Source organism: Pogoniulus pusillus, chromosome Z, assembly GCF_015220805.1.
Source record: "Pogoniulus pusillus isolate bPogPus1 chromosome Z, bPogPus1.pri, whole genome shotgun sequence".
NCBI lineage: Eukaryota > Metazoa > Chordata > Aves > Piciformes > Lybiidae > Pogoniulus > Pogoniulus pusillus.
In genome coordinates, this window is record NC_087309.1 from 56,487,487 (window position 1) to 56,507,497 (window position 20,011).

Consider the following 20,011-nt stretch of genomic DNA (forward strand, 5'->3'; position numbering starts at 1 on the left):
TGAATCCTTCTAGATTGAAAGGTTTTATAACTGGATTTATAGTTTGGAGTTTACAGAACATTACTTTGAACAGTACAGTTTTCAGTGGCTGGTGTTTAAAGTAGTGTATTGCAGAATGCCAGCATATTTGTTACTTATTTTCAGCACTATAGATTTGAGATGGATAAGAGAGTGGATGTTCTTATTTCAAGATCTTGATTTCTGTGTTTTAATGCTGAAAAAAACACCCCCACCCCCACCCCCAAATGTCCTAGAAATAGTTAAATATTTAAGTTCTGTTCTGTCACCTAGTCCTGGGAGGAAGCAGACTGTACCCAAGTGTAATTGTAATTAATGGGATTCAGTGAGAAAGAGAATAGAGAGAACCAGGCTGTGATGTCTCATGGCTCAAAGTGATAGAAGTGGAAATGTGCTGAATGCTGATAAGTCAGCCTACGCCTACCAGGTGGTAGCTGAACTGTGGCTTGTTGTAATAGAACGCCTGCTAAACTGTCAGTATTGGGAGGGTGTATTGAGATAAATTTTGGAATTGTTAGTATTGAGAATAATCTTTCTTAAACATTCGCACAGTGATTGTTGCAGTGCTGTGGTAGCAGTTACAATATATGCACCTCCCTGCATTTGCATGCATACCTTAAATACAAACCCACACAGAATTAACCTTGCGGAGTGCAAATGCAAAATGTAAGATCCAATTTTATTTTTTAGTGGTTTTAGCTTAGTATATTTTTTCTTGCTTTCTTCTCTTCACCCAGAGGGGAGGCAATCAGAAATACACATCATTTGAAGTGTACTTCTTCTTACATTGAGCAAAAAAAAAGCTCACAAAGAATTTGTAAAACTATGTGATGAGGATTTTTAAGAAGGGAGGGATTCTGAAAGCAGAAACTGAATGCCAGCAAAAGTCTAGGATTTAAGACATAACATAATAAGAACCATTTGCAGTTGCAAGTTTTAATTTTGGTGCTTGTTTAACATTTAACTCCCCCTTTTTGCGATTTCAGTCATAAGTGTATTTCCCTAAAGAAAGTCATATTTGCCCTTCCTGTTTTTCTCACTTTGTTACGTATGTAAACCCTTATGACACAATGAAAATAGCCTGTTTAAGAACTCTCCCCATTTTCTTGTGATCAGCAAATGCATCTTGTTGAACAGTCGTCTGTCATTGCTCAGATGATTTGCTTCATTTAAATAGATCTCTTTGTTTTTTAATGGGCCTGCTCTCTGATGTGGATTTCGTATAAAAAAAGACTTAGCAAACAGAATATGGGGAATCTCATATCACTCTTTACTTCTGCATCTTCTAATTTATTGATTAAGGCTTTTTGACACTATTTCCCATAACATCCTCATAGGTGACTTAGTTGGGGCAATTAGCAAGGCAGGAATTATAAAATATGTAGCTAATTTTATTTCCAGAAAGCCCTCCCCCCTCCCCCCCCCCCCCCCCCCCCCCCCATATACTAATGAGTTAATTTTGGTTTCTAATTCAGTCAGGAAAATCTTCACAAGGATGCTTATGGGCAGTTTATTCATTTAGGAGAATCAGAAAACTTTGGAAAAGTTTGGCCACAAAATTACTTTGCCCCACTTAAAAATAAAAGGCAGCCTGGAGCCCTAGGGAAAGTCATTGAAAGGCTTCAAGATCTTCCCAGGGTACTGGGTAAGAGGCAGATGATCTCTGGCCCAATCCTGGTTCCTCTTGGCTCAAAAGTTTTCAGAGGTGCAGGCAGGATCTCTTGAAGATGTGCAGAGAACACAGTGTTGGTACTTCTTGCCACGTTGCAATGAGGCAGAAGCGGCTCCATGAGGCAAAGGCAACGAGGCTGAGGCAGCTCAACTGCTTGCAGCTTAGCTCAGTTTGTATTATTCGCCTGAGTGCAATGGCTCCTTTGGCCACAGAGATTCACCATCAAAATGGCATTTGCAAAACTGACCATATTAGGTGAAAGCAGGGCTTGCTCAGCCTTATTTGGGCAAGACACCAACAAGTACCTAAACACCTGTGGGTATCTGTTTATCACTTTGGGAGGGGACATAATGGCCCAGGCCTTTGTTTTCCTCCTGCCCTTGCTTCCCCCGTCAGCAGAAGTGTGGGCCAAGCCAAGACATCTAATAGACCTATTAGCTTTCCAGGACGATAGGTAATGTTAGGAAGTGTGGGTTAGATGAGCAGAAAGTGAGATGGGTTGAGAACTGTCTGAATGACAGGGCACAGAGGGTTATAGTTGGTGGCATAGAGTCTAATTGGAGACCTATAGCTAGTGCTTTTTCCCAGGGGTTACTGCTGGGTCCAGTCTTGTTCAACATCATCATCAATGACCTAGACAAAGGTACAGAGTATACTTTCAGCAAGTTTGCTGATGATAGAAAACAGTAAGGAATGACTGATGCAGCAGAAGGCTGTATTGGCATTTGGTGAGACGTGGACAGGCTGCAGAGTTGTACCTTGTGAAGTTCAAAAAGGGCAAGCGCTGATCCTGCATCTGGGGACAAAGAACCTCAGGTGTTGGTACAGGATAGGGGGGGAATTTCTGGAAAGCAGCTCTGTGGAGAAGGGAGTACTGGTAGAGAACACTGCCCTCACTGGCAAGAAGGGCAGTGTGAGTCTGGAGTGCATTAAGAAGAGTGTGGCCAGCAGGTCAAGGGAGGTTCTCCTCCTCCTTTTCCTTTCTCTGATGAGGCTGTACCTGTAGTATTGTGTCCAGCTGTAGGGTCTCCAGTTCAAGAGAGACAGGGCTATACAAGAGAAAGTCCAACAAGGGGTCAATGAGGGCACTGGAGCATCTCTTAAGAGGAGAGGCTGATAGACTGGAGCTCCCTAGTCTGGAAAAAAAGAAGACTAAGAGGGAAGGTTATAAATACCTAAAGCATGTAAATCATGAGGGTGAGACTGGGTCTTTTGAGGGGTGTCCAGTGCTAGATCGAGGGGCAGCAGGTACAAACTAGAACATTGGGGTTTTTACTTGAACTTAAAGAGAAACCTCTTCACTGTGAGAGTGGGGCATTGGCAGAGGCAGCCCAGAGAGGTTTTGAAGTCTCATTTTCTGTAGTCTTTCAGATCCTGCCTGGATACATTCTTGTGCAGCCTGCTTTAGGTGCACATGCATTAGAACAGGAGTTGAAGTACATGATCTTCAGTGGTTTCTTCCAACCACAGTATCACAGTATCACCAAGGTTGGAAGAGACCTCACAGATCATCAAGTCCAACCCTTCACCACAGAGCTCAAGGCTAGACCATGGCACCAAGTGCCACATCCAATCTTACCTTGAACAGCCCCAGGGACGGCGACTCCACCACCTCCCCGGGCAGCCCATTCCAGTGTCCAATCACTCTCTCAGTGAAGAACTTTCTCCTCACCTCGAGCCTAAATTTCCCCTGGCACAGCCTGAAGCTGTGTCCTCTTGTTCTGGTGCTGGCCACCTGAGAGAAGAGAGCAACCTCCTCCTGGCCACAACCACCCTTCAGGTAGTTGTAGACAGCAATAAGGTCACCCCTGAGCCTCCTCTTCTCCAGGCTAAGCAATCCCAGCTCCCTCAGCCTCTCCTCATAGGGCTGTGCTCAAGGCCTCTCACCAGCCTCGTCGCCCTTCTCTGGACACGCTCAAGCATCTCAATGTCCCTCCTCAACTGGGGGGCCCAGAACTGAACACAGTACTCAAGGTGTGGTCTAACCAGTGCAGAGTACAGGGGCAGAATGACCTCCCTGCTCCTGCTGACCACACCATTCCTGATGCAGGCCAGGATGCCACTGGCTCTCTTGGCCACCTGGGCACACTGCTGCCTCATCTTCAGCCTACTATCTATCAGTACCCCCAGGTCCCTTTCTTCCTGGCTGCTCTCCAGCCACTCTGACTCCAGCCTGTATCTCTGCATGGGGTTGTTGTGGCCAAAGTGCAGCACCCTGCACTTGGAGCTATTGAATGCCATCCCATTGGCCTCTGCCCATCTGTCCAGGCGGTCAAGGTCCCGCTGCAGAGCCCTTCTGCCCTCCAACCCAGCCACATCTGCCCCCAGCTTGGTGTCATCTGCAAACTTGCTGATGACTGACTCGATGCCCTCATCCAGATCATCTATGAAGATGTTAAAATGGATGGGGCCCAGCACTGATCCCTGAAGGACACCACTAGTGACTGGCTGCCAGCTGGATGTGGCACCATTCTCCAACCCCTAGCATTCTGTGATTGTTACTGGGTAGTTCACAAGACAGTACTCTGTCTAACCTGTGGACAAACTTGACTGCTCTTGGCTTGGAGAAGCACTGGCTGGATGAAAAAGCATTGGCTGGATGAAAGTGCCCAAAGGGTGGTGGTCAGTGGAGTTAAATCCAGCTGGCAATCGGTCATAGCTGGTGTCCCCCAGGGCTCAGTGTTGGGACCACTTCTGTTTAACATCTTTATTGATGGCCTTTATGAAGACATGGAGTGTGTCACCAGTAAGTTTGCAGAAAGGAGCAACGGGTGTAAGTTGCAGCAAAAGGGATTCCACCCCAGTACAGGGGGGATCTTCTGTACTGTAAGGGTCACAGAGCACTGGAACAGGCTCCCCAGGGTAGGTATAGGCTGGATGTTAGGAAGAAGTTTTTCACAGAGAGAGTGATTTCCCATTGGAATGGGCTGCCCAGGGAGGTGGTGGAGGCACCGTCCCTGGGGGTCTTCAAGAAAAGACTGGATGAGGCACTCAGTGACATGGTCTAGTTGACTGGCTAGGGCTGGGTGATAGGTTGGACTCGATGATCTTGGAGGTCTCTTCCAACCTGGTTGATTCTATGATTCTATGATTCTATGGAGTCTCCTTCTCTGGAGACTTTCAAGGGCTGTCTGGATGTGTTCCTCTGTGATCTGTGCTAGATAGTATTGTCCTGCTCTGGCAGGGGGGTTGGACTTGCTGATCTCTTTGGGTCCCTTCCAAGCCCTAGCATCCTATGATCCTGTGACACCAAATTGAGTGGCAGTGTTGATCTGCAGGAGGGTAGGAAGGCTACACAGAGGGACTCCGATAGATTGGGCCAGTGTCAGTGACATGACTTTCAATGAGGTCAAATAGCAGGTGCTGACCTTGGGCCACTACAACCCCAAGCAACACTACAGGCTTGGGGAAGTGTGGCTGGAAATCTGTCTGGCAGAAAGGGACCTTGGGGTTGTGATAGACAAACAACTCAATATGAGCAAGCAGTGTGCCTGGGTGGCAAGGAAAGCCAGTGGCATCCTGGCTTGTATTGGAAATGCTGTGTCCAGCAGGAATAGGGAGGTGATTGTCCCCTTGTACTCTGCTCTGGTGAGGCCACACCTTGAGTACTGTGTTCAGTTTTGGGCACCTCATTACAAGAAGGATGTGGAGGTGCTGGCACAAGTGCAGAGGAGGGTAACGAAGCTGGTGAAGGGCCTGGAGAATAAGTCTTATGGAGAGTGACTGAAGGAGCTGGGGCTGTTTAGTCTGAAGAAAAGGAGGTTGAAGGGAGACCTCATTACTCTCTACAGCTACCTGAAAGGACGTCATGGAGAGGTTGGTGCTGGTCTCTTCTCACAGGTAAACAGGAATAGAACAAGAGAGAATGACTTCAAGCTGCCACTGGGTAGGTTTAGCCTGGATATTAAGAAACATTTTTTCACAGGAAGAGTGGTCAGGCCGTGAAATGGGCTGCCCAGGGATGTCACCAGCCCTGGATGTGTTTAAAAGTTATTTGGATGTGGTGTCGAGGATATGGTTTAAGGGTGAACTTTGTAGAGTAGAGATAAAAGTTGGACTGAGAATCCTGAGGATCTTTCCAACCAGAATATTTCTGTGATTCTGTGGTACTGTCTTTGGAGGTTCAACTTCAAGAAATTAAAATTGTCTGAGTGCAGAGGATAGTACAGAGCGTTAGGGGTTGGGAAGGACCTACAGAGATCATTGAGTCCATCAGTGACTGACAATTAGTACTGTTTCTCCTCTTTGTGTCCAGAGGAGAGCAGTAGTCCATCCAAGTATAGGAAGATGACATTTCCATCTTGAAAAAGACTATCCTGACATTTATTTGTTTACCTCACCCTCTTTGTACTTTACTCAGGAAACCTTTTATATCTGATACCTCATTTTTATGAGTGGTAGGAATTGGCTATGTAAAACACAATTACTAATACAATTACTGTGGCAGTACGTTTTAACTTGATTGCTTTTCACTGCACTAGTAAAGCACAGACCTGTATAACTACTGTCGCTCAATCTCTAAAGTGATGTCAAACTGTGGTCAAGACAATCTCTTTCTAGGCCTCTTCTCCTTTTTTGATTTGTTATCAAGAGTAGTAGAGTTGTGTTCTCTTAAATTGTGCTTAAAGACAAAGGTTAAAATCTGACTAAAATGATGTTTTAATGGCTATATTTTGAGACATCGTGCGTGGCATTTCCAGTGGAAGAATTCCTTTGGTGTTAGTAGGTGTTGTCACAGAAAGAGTAATGCACTTCACTCGTGAGAGAGAAGGAGCAATGTACTTTGTTGATACAAAACAGTGATTTAACAAAGTTCAGTCGTAAAGGCTACAGTGGTTTAACAAGATTCAGTGCCAAGGCACACTTCTTTATTTACTGCAGAGGGAACAGAGTCAGACAAAACTGTCAGGGAGATCCTTGTATTGACTCCTGAGGTTCAGAGAGGACTTCCTTGTGTTGCTAAACTGGTTTTGGAGGGGAATCTGTCTGGCTGGATCTGTGCTTAACCGCAGACCCTGTCAGTGATTTATGTCCAAAGGTTCATCTGTGTGCGATCAGGCTTTTGTATCACTCAATTAGCTAAGATTGCAAACTTTCAGTACACTTACTCTCATTTTGCTTACTGATAATGTGTTGTGACAAGGACTCTCACTCTCAAGGATTAACTCTGGGAGGTGTCCCAGCTGAAGGGGGAAATCTTCACATGCAGCCTTCTGCCACGTAGAATAGCTCCATGGGCCCTGGGCTGTGTACTATTTATGTAGTAAATAGTAGTCATATGGGCACACCAGTCAGTGCGTGTGGCACTATGCAAGACTGCCTTTGGCTCCTGTGTTGCTGTCTTTCTCCTCAGAGTCCTTCCTAAGATGAATGCAGCCGTTATGCCACCACTGGTGGTTATGGCTTAAACAGAGGATGGGTAAGCATAATAACTACAGCTGCAGGGCTGAAGAATTGTTGAAAGTCAATTAACACAACTTATTTTTAACTCCTTTCTTATCCAAAATTATTTAAAGATACTGCCTGAGGGGATCCAGACATATTAATTGTATTCCTTTGGGATAATCAAAATTGTTGAGACTGCTAAGATATTAAGTTGTACCCTACTTCATGCTTGATCATCAGTACTAAGTAACTGAAAAGGAAAATCAGGCTGTCAGTTGCAGGACTTAAAATCATAGTTTAAGTGCGTGAATATGGAAGAGAGAGGTGAGAATTAGGTTGCAGTCCTGTCAAGAAAAGTTCTGGTTCCATTCTAATGAAGTGTCCTCAGGATGATATCTTCAAAAATTAACTTGTACTGTTATCTAGGGGTGATCAGTGTGGGCATTTTGATAGAGCTTATCTCTGCCTTCTCTGGGTCAGGAATATTGATACAGTCTTTGCGTTGTCTTTCCTAATTCCCTGTACTTTAGATTTTACTGCCAGTGAACCTCCACTCCAAGATTACCTTTTTTGAAAGTTACTTTCTGAATTTGTAATGTGCTATGTGTAGTATGTGGATTTCATATTAAACAGTATTGTCTCAAATACACTGTTACTGCTTGCATTAAATTGCAGCTGCGTGCAAGGTGGAAAAAATGATATCTTTCTAGGCAAATACAGTTTTCATTACTCCAGGAGTAGAACTACTTTTGTATTGTGATTTCCCTAGGGGTTTCACATTTTAATCATCATTTTAATATTTTTGTTTCAATTTTGTGCTACAGGTTACACAGGAGGCAGGAGAATTTGTCATCACTTTTCCATATGGGTACCATGCAGGATTTAACCATGGTTTTAACTGTGCAGAGTCAACAAACTTTGCCACCATCCGATGGATTGATTATGGAAAGGCAGCAAAGTTGGTAAGTCATCTTGCAGAAGATTGATGCATAAGGAGATTTTTCTGTGGTTATTTGGTTGTGAGAATCTATAGAAGCTGTTCAGAGAAGGAGAATTGTGTCAGGTGGTACCTTATACTGCCATTAAAATTTTAATTACGGATGTTAGTTTTATATTGGATATTATACTTCCAGCAATGTGTATTGCTCTCAGTAGTGAGTTTTGTTTACAGCCTGATGTATATATTGGTCTTCAAATCTCTTTTATTTACAGTATTTTTAAAGTGAAGCAATGCATACTGAGGTTAGTATATTTTCAGACAACTGACTTCTGCTTTTAAAGCTCCTATAAGCTGTACTGTTTGTGAAAGCACAGAATTAATCTAAGGATTTTGATATCTGGAAAGAAACATGAATAATTAAACTCATTTGGGATTGGAAGACCATCATGAAGAGGTTCTCAGTTAGTGAAAATGTATGATTGTCGACACTGTTGGTGATTTCTGTTAGTAACTTTGGATATGCTGCAAATGGGACATAATTTTTTATCTTTTTTATAAAAAGTTACTGCTCTCTTTCATAAAATGCAGTCAGTAATTACTCATGCATTCTTCAGTGGTAGTTGCTTAGCATTAGTATGCATCTCATGTACAGAATGGCCTTCAACTTTAGTGTAAAAGTTGCATTTTTGTAGCCAACAGTAAGGTCTTGTGATGGTTTGGGTGTTACCAGCCCTCCCACACTTAAGAAAGTCACCCAGACTGGATTCAGCCAAGCTGGAAAATTGAATGAAGCTTTATACTTGCAGCTTAGAGTAATATACAGGCAGATATTTACAGTATATACAGCTGTATACAGAAATATACAAATTAAAAAAAGTAATACAGAAACACAACTCCCTTCCCAGAAACCAGAGTCCCCAGGAGTGGCTCCCAACCACCTTTCCACCTTCCTTCCACCCCTCTACCTTACCCTAGACTTTGCCTTACATTCAAGGTGAGTTTGGAGGGTAAGCTGGGGGAATTAGGAAGCAGAAGGATTAGTCACACAGATGGCAGGTTAGAGAGAAAAATGCAGCCCAAAGCCCAGAGAGGGACACTCTCATCTATGATTATGTTCTTGTTCTTATACATATAAGCAAGCCTGTGAGTGAAATAGACATCAGCATTGTTTCTTTTTCACAGCCTATAATCTAGTTCTTCTCACCAAAATATCCCAGGTAGGCTCAAACTAGCACAGGTCTTGACTGTAATGTTAATTAAAAAAAATCAGTGCATTTGGTAGTTTGACATTTCTGTAGATAGATAAATGAAACAAAGTTGAGGGGTGTTTGGGCATAGAAATATATAAGTTTACAACCAACTTGAATTTTAAAAGGTATAAATGTGCTGCATCTCTAAAATTGATTCTTCTGAACTTCAGGAATGACAAACTTATCTTAGATGTACCAAGGCTGTGTTACTGGCACCTGCAGTGTGATCCCTTTCAGTGTACATGCTTCATATTTCTTACATTTTTAGCAGTAACATTCTACTATTCGGTGTGTAGCTGCATCAATACAAACTTAAATGTTTCTTTGTTTCTATTGTGCATCTCAGTTATTGTGTGCTTAATGTCAGAGTTAAATTCAGCAGAGTTAAAAGATAATTTTTTAAAGCGAATGAAATTTTATTCCCTGACCCCAATCCAAAATGCTTCTGAAATTTAGAATTTTTAGTTAAGAAGCCTTGGCATTATACAGTCCTAAATACAGTTTTATTTAGTCTAGTTTGTGAATACAACATTAATCTGAAAACACTAAATTTTGTGATTTGTGGTTATTGCACTTGGGACCAGTATTATTCATGTGAAGTACAAGAAGGTGAAGTAGTTTAGTAGTGTGTGCAATTAGATTTAAGTGTCTGAAAGTTGCAAGTGGCAGCTGAAGCAATAATGAGTAATCTTCCTCTGCAGAGAAATCTTAGTCAAAGGTGAACTCCAGTTTCTTTGGCAAACTGTCAATGTGCTTAATGTTACCTTCTTTCTTTTTTTACTTACTATCACAAGAATTAGAATTCAGGTTTATTTTTCAAATGAAAAATATGCTAGGAAGTACTAATAGTAGATTTATGAAGATTTTTCCATGGAAATGTTTTAGTGGAATGGTGGTGAAGTAATTCATCCTAACACTTACTTGTTGATTTTTTGCAAATAGGGTAAAGAAGTCAAACACAGAAAGTATTGTAGCTGGTTATCTAAGTTGTAGTTATATAACACTTTAATAACACACACAGGTTACGGAGTTACTGTGAGTTGGGTGATCTGTCTCTTGATTATGCTATTTCCATAGAAAAAACATGAGGATAGCTGTGATGGAAACTTCATTAAATTACTGATTGTAGAGGTCATTCTTTGTCATCCTTCAGAGTACTGATATACTTGACTAATTTTTTTTTCTTTATGTGTTATATACAAGAATTAATTGAAAAGAAAAAATTAGATCCCCTAATTTCTCTGTATTGCACTGCAGAAATTGCCTGCATCAGCAAAATGCAGGTCAGTTTGTTGAGGTGCTTTGTTTAGAGAATATTGCATACTGATGAATGATTATTTGTCTTCCTACAGCAAGACTTTTATTGTTACAGAATAGTTGCTAATTGATGACAGATGAATTTCTCTGTCAGGAAAAGTCCTGAAGTACGGTAGTCATTCTTCCCTAAGTCTGGAGGAGGGGAAAAAAGAATCTGGCATAGATTTCCATTGAAGTCAAAATCAGTTGTTAGGCTGTGTGACAATCTGCTTTACTGCAAGAAAGAATCTGTGTTACAGATTCTGTGGAATTGATTGTAAATGTTAAACGAGAAATGGTTTAGACCCTTGATATTGGAAACTGTTTAAGCAGGGACTGTATATTCAAATTAAAAAAAATATTTTCTGTCTTTAAAAATGCTGAACTTGTGATATTGGTTTCACTGTGTGCACCCTAGTAGAGATCAGGGAGCTACCCTCCAGCTTGTTTCCTAGAGTTTGCATTAAGACCTCCACCCAAGGAGTGACTTGTGAAAAACAGTATGAAGTGACGCCTCTAGTGTGCTGTTTGCCACAATGTGACTGCCACTTTGAGCCGTGTTCTCACTCTAAAACAAAACAGTAGAAGTAGATTAGATTTAAAAACAAAGGGGCACAGAAATGGAGTAATAACAGATATGTTTGAAGTGCCCCTCAGCTCCTGGAAAGAAACAGTAGTTTTTGTTCATGTCTCACTGGAAGAACATGCAAGATACAGGTGAAAGGAACAAACCAGTCATGCTCTTCTGCAGATGCTTGGTGGTAAATGGGTGTGGTGCAGAGGGATGTTGCTGAGGTGCTGATATATGATGATGGTGGGACATAGAAAATCACAGCTAGGTAGTACTCAGCTCTGTTATGTCCTGTGGGGATGAAAGGCACTTTAATCTTTAGATTTTCTTAATCATCATCATCATTCCTTTAACTTTTATTTGTTGAATGCTGTTTATTTCTGAAAAAAAAAAAATGTTAAGAAACAAGGGCAGGTAGGGTATTTGTTTAGGCTCTTGTGAATTTTGTTGTTTTCATAATGGAGCTGCATTCAATTAGGCTGGAAACTGTAGCTTCCTGAAGTGCATTTTGGGTTTTCAAATTCCAATGCATTTTGTTACTGTTAGCAAAGCCGATGAGCCAGTGAGAATTAGCCTGTATGTTTTATGGGTATCTACTTTTGATTTATGCTGAGTTGATTTCAGCTTGAGTGCTGAAAAAGGGCTGAAGTTCAGTTATTAGGATTGGTGAATATAATTGTTTATACAATTCTTCTGTGTCTAATAAAAGAAAACTCCTTCTGAAGCAATAGTATAAAAAGACGCTTCTCTAGCCAGAGGAAAGATCTTATTTTCCTAATGTTTATTACCTGCAGGCTGAGACATCCTCTGCATCTGTTTCAAATCTATGGATTATGTGTGTTTATTAATTCTGTGTTTGTGGTTACTGTAATTGGTATTTGTAATAAATGCTGGCATTACCCTCATATGAGGGATGTGGTATAAGTCTTTGCACTCACAGGTGACAAAACTGGGTTTACCAGTTATGACTTTCACCTGTCCAAATTTTAGCTCTGGTGGATAGGATCAATAAATGTCATGCTGTCTAATTTGATAGTGAGAGCTGGAAAGAGATGGATAGTTTGGGTAAGATGCTGTGCTTTTTTGCACAAGATTTTATTTTTTTCTTATCTTTGCTGCAGTTTTCTAAATGTTTGAAAAAACATTACATGGTCCCACTTAAATCTGACAGGAGAAGGTAGTAGTTCACAGAACAGAGAATTGGGTTAAAATGGAGATCCTGTCTCAGAAAAGTCCAGGAGATTGGTGATGTGAGCAGGTTCGGTCAGGGCTCTCTGATTTTACTCTGTGCAGTAGTGGTTATTTTAATTTATTTTCTTCCATTTTCCTCTTTTGGCTGTTTGAGTCCCCTCATTCCCCTGATCTGGTGCTTTTTTCAATGCTATTGTCAGGGTCTCTCACAATTCTCTGCCACCCCTAGCCCAAATTGGTGCCCATACTTTACATAGCACTTGCGTTACTGAATATTGCTGTCATTGCTCACTGTCTCTATGTTGTGGCACCACTTGGAGACTTTCACTCAGCATGAATGTATGTAAATTTTACTGCCTTCTATCAGAGCTAGAGTCACACTAGATGATTTTACTAGTCATTATAATGATTCTTTTGAATTGCATCTCCTCTTAAGATGCGATTTGTTTTCAGATATTGGTACTGGAAAGCTTGTTATTTAGCTGATCTTTAGAACCTGAGGAGAGAAGTTTACCAACCTTTTCTACTTGAAACTGGGGCTATTTAGGTATTATTGGTCTCTTTCATAAAATTAAGTCTTCATTCATGCATTCTTCAGTGGTAGCTGCTTATCAACCGTGTTTTCTGTGTATGGGTTAGATCAAAGTGCTGGCCTGCAGGTTGTATTTTTCCATTTGGTGGGATGAAATGCAGTTGTTTTGATGTTAGGTTTGATGGATTTGTTTGCCACTGCATTCATTAGCTTCACATCAAAAAACTGACAGGCTGTTAAATGAAACTTTGGCTTAGATTTTCAGCTTGACTGTTTTGAGACCTTTGTGAAGATATTTTGATTTTGTGCTGCAGCAGTCTAAAGCTGTTACAACTGTTTCAAAGGGGAAAAGAATTATTTAGTATCCTGGTTTGTTTGGGTGAAAGAGAGTTATTGTCTTCAGGTTAGCCATGTCCAGCTCATGCTGTCGAAACAATATAGTTACTATGAAGTATATATTGAAAGACAATATGTGTGATGTAATTTTATCAGAGAAAAAATTATACTTACTACACTTTTCCACCTCTCACAATTTATTGAGTTAATTTTTGGGGATATTACATTTAGATTGCTTTTATACAGTAAAACAATATCTCTGTTTAAAACCAAAAGTTCTACTCAGTTGTACCTCTGTGTGTGTGTTTTTTTTTCCTCCAAAATGTAGATGATTTAAAGTTTTAGACTTAATGTATCTTGCTATGCCAACAGATTTTTAATACTGAATGTCAGAAATGATTATGTCCATAAGCTCATGAGATTGATTCTTTTATCACTTTATTTTATTAGTTGAAATTGGGTACTGCTGTCAAGGAAACCGAAACACACCATATGTTGATGCATTTGGTGCCAGTCTGCAATGATATCAGCATCATTCAAGATGCACAAAGTAATGTTTTTGCTTGCTCCAAATGATAATTAAAGACCTTATATCATTGACTTAAAAAAAAATCTACTAATGCTACTAAAATCTTTCAAGAATTCAGGAACTAGACAAGCTTTCCATTTCTGGTCCTAATGATAGTATCCCAGTTCAAAGCAATTCTTGTGCAGTCTGCAGTTTGACGTCTCTTTTCATAATCACAGTGCTGTTATCAGTTGTCCTGGAATGTTTTCTTTGATCTTTCTCTTTATTTCTTTCTTTTATCTTGATCTTTTTATTTTTGCCCATCTTACTGCTGTCATTTACTGTCCCTGTTTGGTTCTTACATCGTGAACTCAAGATTTCCTGAGAATACAAGCTATTAGAATTTACGTCTTGAAAATCTGTTGCTGTAATGGGCAGCTTGTCAGCATTCCAGTGAGCAGAAACTTGCACACTTAGCTTTCCAGTATTGTGACATCTTGAATTTAGAATTGTAATGGTTTTAGGAGCAGAAAGTAATGGTAATCATCGTAGTACTTTTACCTGTGAATGTGAAAGAGATTTATATTGTTTTTTTGTACTTACCCATTTTGTATTTATCCATTTTGGTAGAGCAACTGTCCTGGAAAGCTAATAGGTCTATTAGATGTCCTGTCTTGCCCCACACTTCTGCTGACGGGGGAAGCAAGAGCAGGAGGAAAACAAAGGCCTGGGCCATTATGTCCCCTCCCAAAGTGATAAACAGACACCCACAGGTGTTTAGGTACTTGTTGGTGTCTTGCCCAAATAAGGCTGAGCAAGCCCTGCTTTCACCTAATATGGTCAGTTTTGGAAATGCCATTTTGATGGTGAATCTCTGTGGCCAAAGAAGCCATTGCACTCAGGCAAATAATATAAATGGAGCTAAGTTGCAAGCAGTTCTGCTGCTTCTGCCTTGCTGCCTCTGCCTCGCTACCCTTGGACAACAGTGTTCTGCTCTGCCTCGTGCTTCAAACCAGCTTAGCCCTGATATTTTGGGCTTGAACTACCTGGACATTTAAGGGCCTCAAGTTTCCCAGGAGAAGGCATTTAAGTGCCTCACAACATGGCAAGAAGTACCACTGACATGGTGCCCTCTGCACATCTGCAAGAGATCCTGCCTGCACCTCTGCAAACCTTCGTGCCAAGAGGAACCAGGACTGGGTCAGAGGTCGTCTGCCTCTTACCCAGTACCCTGGGAAGATGTAGAAGCTGTTCAATGACTTTCCCTAGGGCTCCAAGCTGCCTTTTATTTTTAAGTGGGGCAAAGTAATTTTGTGGCCAAACTTTTCCAAAGTTTCCTGATTCTCCTAAAAGAATGAACTGCCCATAGGCATCCTTGTGAAGATTTTCCCGACTGAATTGGGACCCAAAATTAACTCGTTAGTATACAGTTGTGTGTGTGTGGGCTGTCTGGAAATAAAACTAGCTACATACTTTATAATTCCTGCCTTGGTCATTGTCTCAATTAAATCAAACTTGTTGCAAGTCTGTAATCTGAAACCTTGCGTGATTATATTGTTGTGTTTTCACAGTGTGCTATGCTATCTACAAGTACTGCTGTTATTTGTGAGTAGTGTTGTCTCTGGGTTCGAAGATAAGTGTGGATTCTCATGAACCTTTCCCATCCCTCCCTCACTTACCTTTTTTTTTGTGTGGTGCTGTGATAGATGTGTCTGAGGTTACACATGCGTGTTTCTGGCACAGGAGTCTCGTGCAAGGTGCATTGTTGTATTAAATAAAAATCAAATGGCCACTACTAGATTTTTGTTGTCATTGTTAGGTGATTATGTAATTTTGAATTTAAATAAGACTTTAAATGTTGGAGCACGTTCCAGTGACAGGGTGACCAGAAATAATGGAATCCACTTTTCCTTTTGTTTTTGTTTGTAGTTTTTTTTTTTTTTTCCTAAGTGATAGTGGAGAAGTTCCACTCATTAAAGTATTTAATGTACCAAGTTGGCATACTTGGTAGATATTTAGTTGTTCTTATTTTTTAGCACCTTTCATAAAACAATAATCTTGCCTTTTTGGAAAATTTGAGTAAATCTCTCCAGTTTGTCTTTCCTTATTTTTAATTTTCAGAATGCAGATTACAATTAGCCTTGATTCACTGATAAAAAAACTATTGTCACTGGGTACCTTTCTGTCCATATATCAGTGTCACAGCCTGCACAGAGAAATTACTTTCATTCCTGGTTTTTCAGGAAAGAAGAATTTGGACTGGGAAACTGATTTCCTAAGTGTCATGGTCACAACATAGACTCTCTGGGTTTGAATCAGCTTTTGAAGCATAGGTGTCCAACATCATTTAAGATAGCCTAAGATATTTGCCTTACTCTGTCTAGCCAGAGAAGTCCCAGTCTCCATGAACTCAGTGCAATATTTACAGCTCTGGCAATGTTACAGATACCAAGAAACATATCAGGTGTCAGTGCATGCCCAGGCAATTTAAGTGAGCCATCTGTCATTGTATTTTCAGATTTATACCACATGCATAAGTAAAACTTATCCTAAAAACTAACTGCATTCTATTACAGTAAGAAGTCAGTTCTCTAGCCTTGCTAGAATGATTTCATATTTTGATACTGAGAGGTGACCAATCTTGATAAACAAAAAGATGACTTAGAGTTCATTTCTCTTAAAATCACTTCCCATATCTTTCCTCTCATAAACTAAGATCTCCTTCAAAGAAATATGATGATGGTTATTACTGTTTGCAACCATTTTTACTCTGAGTTCGAGCTATCACAGAGTTCCTGTCTTCACAGTTGCAGTAGATAATTCTAGTGCCAGTTATTGCTGATAAGCGATGTGCTGCAGGCAGACCAGTGCAGGAAGAGTGAGATGCTTTCATGGGTTTTCTAGTAAATTGCTGCTGCCAGGAGGAAGTATGTTGTCAGGATACTAGAAAACATTCTGCTGGTGTTCTTCCATGTAATTTCTGCTGGTCTTTGCCACTTTCTGGAACTCAGATGTTTTGGGTTGTGAGGTACTTTTTTATTTTGGTTGTTGTTTTTCTTTTTCGTTTTGTTCCCCCCCCCTTTTTTTTTCCCCCTGCTTGGGTTTGTGTGTGGTGTTGGTTTATTTTTTTGTGTGTGTGTGGTGTGGAGGGTTTTTTTGTTTGTTTGTTTTGGTTTTTTGTTTTTTACTTTCTCCCGTGGTGTGTAGAGATAAAGCTTTGTATAAAGATGCTTTTCACTCATTTAACCTATGTGTCTTCTACTGAGACCTTCTGCAAGATTCATCTCTGGTGGAAGTGAATCACTCCCGTAGTTGGTACTAGACTCAGTAGTTTAGCTCAGAGCAAACATACTGCAAAGATAAACAGCGCAGGACCTGAGTATGGGAAGATGCCTCAGTTGCAAGTTTAGTGTCCCCATTGTGCTTTCTGCTTTAATGAGTAGATAAAATCATCACCCTGAGGTTATGGTCACCTCTTAACTCAGTAACAGTGTAACACCAAAGAAAAAGATGTGTTAATATTTTAGATGAAGTACACCCTGTAGAGGTCATTACAACACCTTGCATACATTCTTAGAGTAAAACAAAATACATCATTATTTTGTAAATTTATAGCCAATATAACCAAATAACCTTAGTTAAGACTCACTATTTGTTCTCCTTATGTAATATGGCCTCCTAGATTCAGAGAAATTACTAACTTCCAAATCTTAAGAACAAAATCACCTGATCTTACCTTTGCTATGTGGCATACCACACACCTGGGATTCTGGGTGAGTTTTTTCTTACCTGACTTTTCTGTTGCATATACATGTCTGCATATATGAAAAGATGGATTGCTCTAGGGAGCTAGAAATGTTTGCTTCAAGGGGGCAGTCTGATTCGAAATACACAGCAAACATCAGAATGAAATATAAAAGCTTTTATCTTGATGTCAGTTGTGCTTAACTCTGGATTTTCCAACCTATTCCAATGAAGTTATTTTAGTTACTACATCTGAGTACTTTAGTACAGGACAGTATGTGCTGTGTTTTTGTGGCATTTTCAAACTATACTGAGAACAATCACAGTATGTTGAAGATGGAGATGTCTTGAGTATTTTGATGCACTGTTATGAGCTCTGCGGGGAGAAGATCTGTTGCTCTAGGGCTCTTCCTCTGTCTCCTTCATATGCTGCTTTTTCAAATTGATGATGCTACTCCTACAGTAATGTCAAGTTTTTTTAATCTGTGGGAGAGTTCCATTACCTGGATAAAGTGTTTCTCACATAGTGCGAGTTGTTCTCTTGTTTGGGGAGAAATAGAGAATGGTGAATTCTGGACAAGCCAGTTAGTATTCCAGCTGAGTTGTATAAAATCCTGTAGGCTTGCTATTTAAAGCTAGGGGTTAGGTACTCTATGCACAGGTATATGCAGAGGGCTTTTCTTCCCGTAATGCTCTTTGCAGTAGTTTAAAAAGTATAGTTGGTTTACTTGTCACTGTTATAATTTTGTAATATCGTTCAAGGAAATGCTAATCAGATTCATTCAAGAGTTTTCAAAGTAGTTGCTTTATTCATAACTTTTATCAAGGAGCTATCTCTCATGTATTCTAAAAAAATAAAGTGCCCTATCTTAGTGTAAAAATATTTAATGTGCGTAGAATCATAGAATCAACCAGGTTGGAAGAGACCTCCAAGATCATCCAGTCCAACCTAGCACCCAGCCCTAGCCAATCAACTAGACCATGGCACTAAGTGCCTCATCCAGTCCTTTCTTGAACACCTCCAGGGACGGTGACTCCACCACCTTCCTGGGCTGCCCATTCCAATGGCAAATCACTCTCTCAATAGTCAGACATCAGCAGCTCCTTGTACGTGACTCTATTTGAGTGGTGATAGTGTTTTTAAAAGAATATAGATCCTTAGGCTTTTTTATGTTTGAGATCTCTAATTCCTGAAAATGTTGTACAAAACAACCAACCAAAAAAACCCTGCAACAAACAACAACCCCAACCCTGCAAACAAGGTAGAGCATCTTGTAAAAGAGAATATAGAACACTACATAGACACTATAGAATGTAGTGTCTTTCCAGGAAATTCCTGCATATTTCTCCCTCTTCTCATTAGATTCCAGTCTTTACTGCTATGCACTGTAGATTTTTGTCTTTTAAAATACAGCATTATAGCCCCCGATGGAGAAGGGAAACAGGTCTGCAGACTTTTAACCAGTTAGCCCCTTGGCTGTGTGCTGCATGGATATTTTGAAATAATGTCAATATTTGTTTCTTAAGCTTAGAAACACATCAGAAACACCCCAGAGCACACATTTCAGATGTTAGCATTTTATTTTTTTTTAAAAATGATTTGTACAGATTAGAACCTGGGGAGCACTTCCTATATATCGCAGTGAAGAATTAAAATGTGTATTATTTTAATCTTTGCTTGCTGTCATAGATTCACATTCTGTGCATGCTTCAGATTGTGTCAGTTTCTTCTTAAATCTTTGATTTTTCTTCCTTACAGGATTATTAGCCTGGAAAAGAGTAAAATCTTGCATGTTCCTCTTGTGGCTGTAGCCAAAGTGTTGACAACTTGCTGGTTTGTTCTTCTAGTAGACCCAGACAGTCAGAGTTGTTACAAGAAGCTGCCCTTAAATGTTACAAGTTGTGGTAGTTACTGAATCTGATGCTTGGAATTATGAGACCTTTGTTTTAATTGGTGTACAGTTAAAATCTATTCAGAGGGTTCTTTTTTCAGATGAGGAAAACTGTAAAAAGAAGTCATACTCCTGAGTTTCATGTCTTTATGGGGGATAGAAAACAGAAATAAATACCATAAAACCTGCTTTTGCCGCATTTTTGACCTGAATAAATTTAAATGCTAACTTTTTAATGCAAGATTATTTCTTTAATTTTAATCGCTAAACCACTTCGGCATAAATTCACTTTGACAAGCGCCCACGGTCATCCAGACATTTTTGTTTCTGACTTTTGGAAGGTGCCGAGCACATTCACGACCTGTTGACATAGCTAGGTCAATTCTTAAACGTTTTTAAAAAGAGAAGCAATTTTGCAATGAATTTCATACAATTTTAGTGTTAATAGTGACTACAAACGGGTCTTCTGCGTCTCCTTGGCTCTGCAGGTTTTGTGAGAATGCTGCGTATATTTTTCTACATATGCTACATACATTTTTTATAGGTAGATTTATGCTTTCTGAGAGACAGCTCTTCTGCCATCTACTCCACACCAAGTGTGCAGAGAGGTGATAACTTAGAGAGAGCCTTTCAGTTGCTTGTTGTGTAACATGGGTTGTCATAATCGAGTGGGCAG

The 20,011-nt window shown here is 40.2% G+C and overlaps 1 protein-coding gene across 1 annotated transcript in view; it reads left to right on the forward strand.

Moving 5' to 3' along the window:
• The window catches only part of KDM4C (lysine demethylase 4C), a 330,384-nt gene that overhangs the window by 62,157 nt on the left and 248,216 nt on the right, over nt 1–20,011 (forward strand). Inside the window, exon 8 of the mRNA XM_064176762.1 lies at nt 7,900–8,037. Coding sequence (XP_064032832.1) covers nt 7,900–8,037 — 138 coding nt within the window. The remainder of the gene's footprint in view (nt 1–7,899; nt 8,038–20,011) is intronic.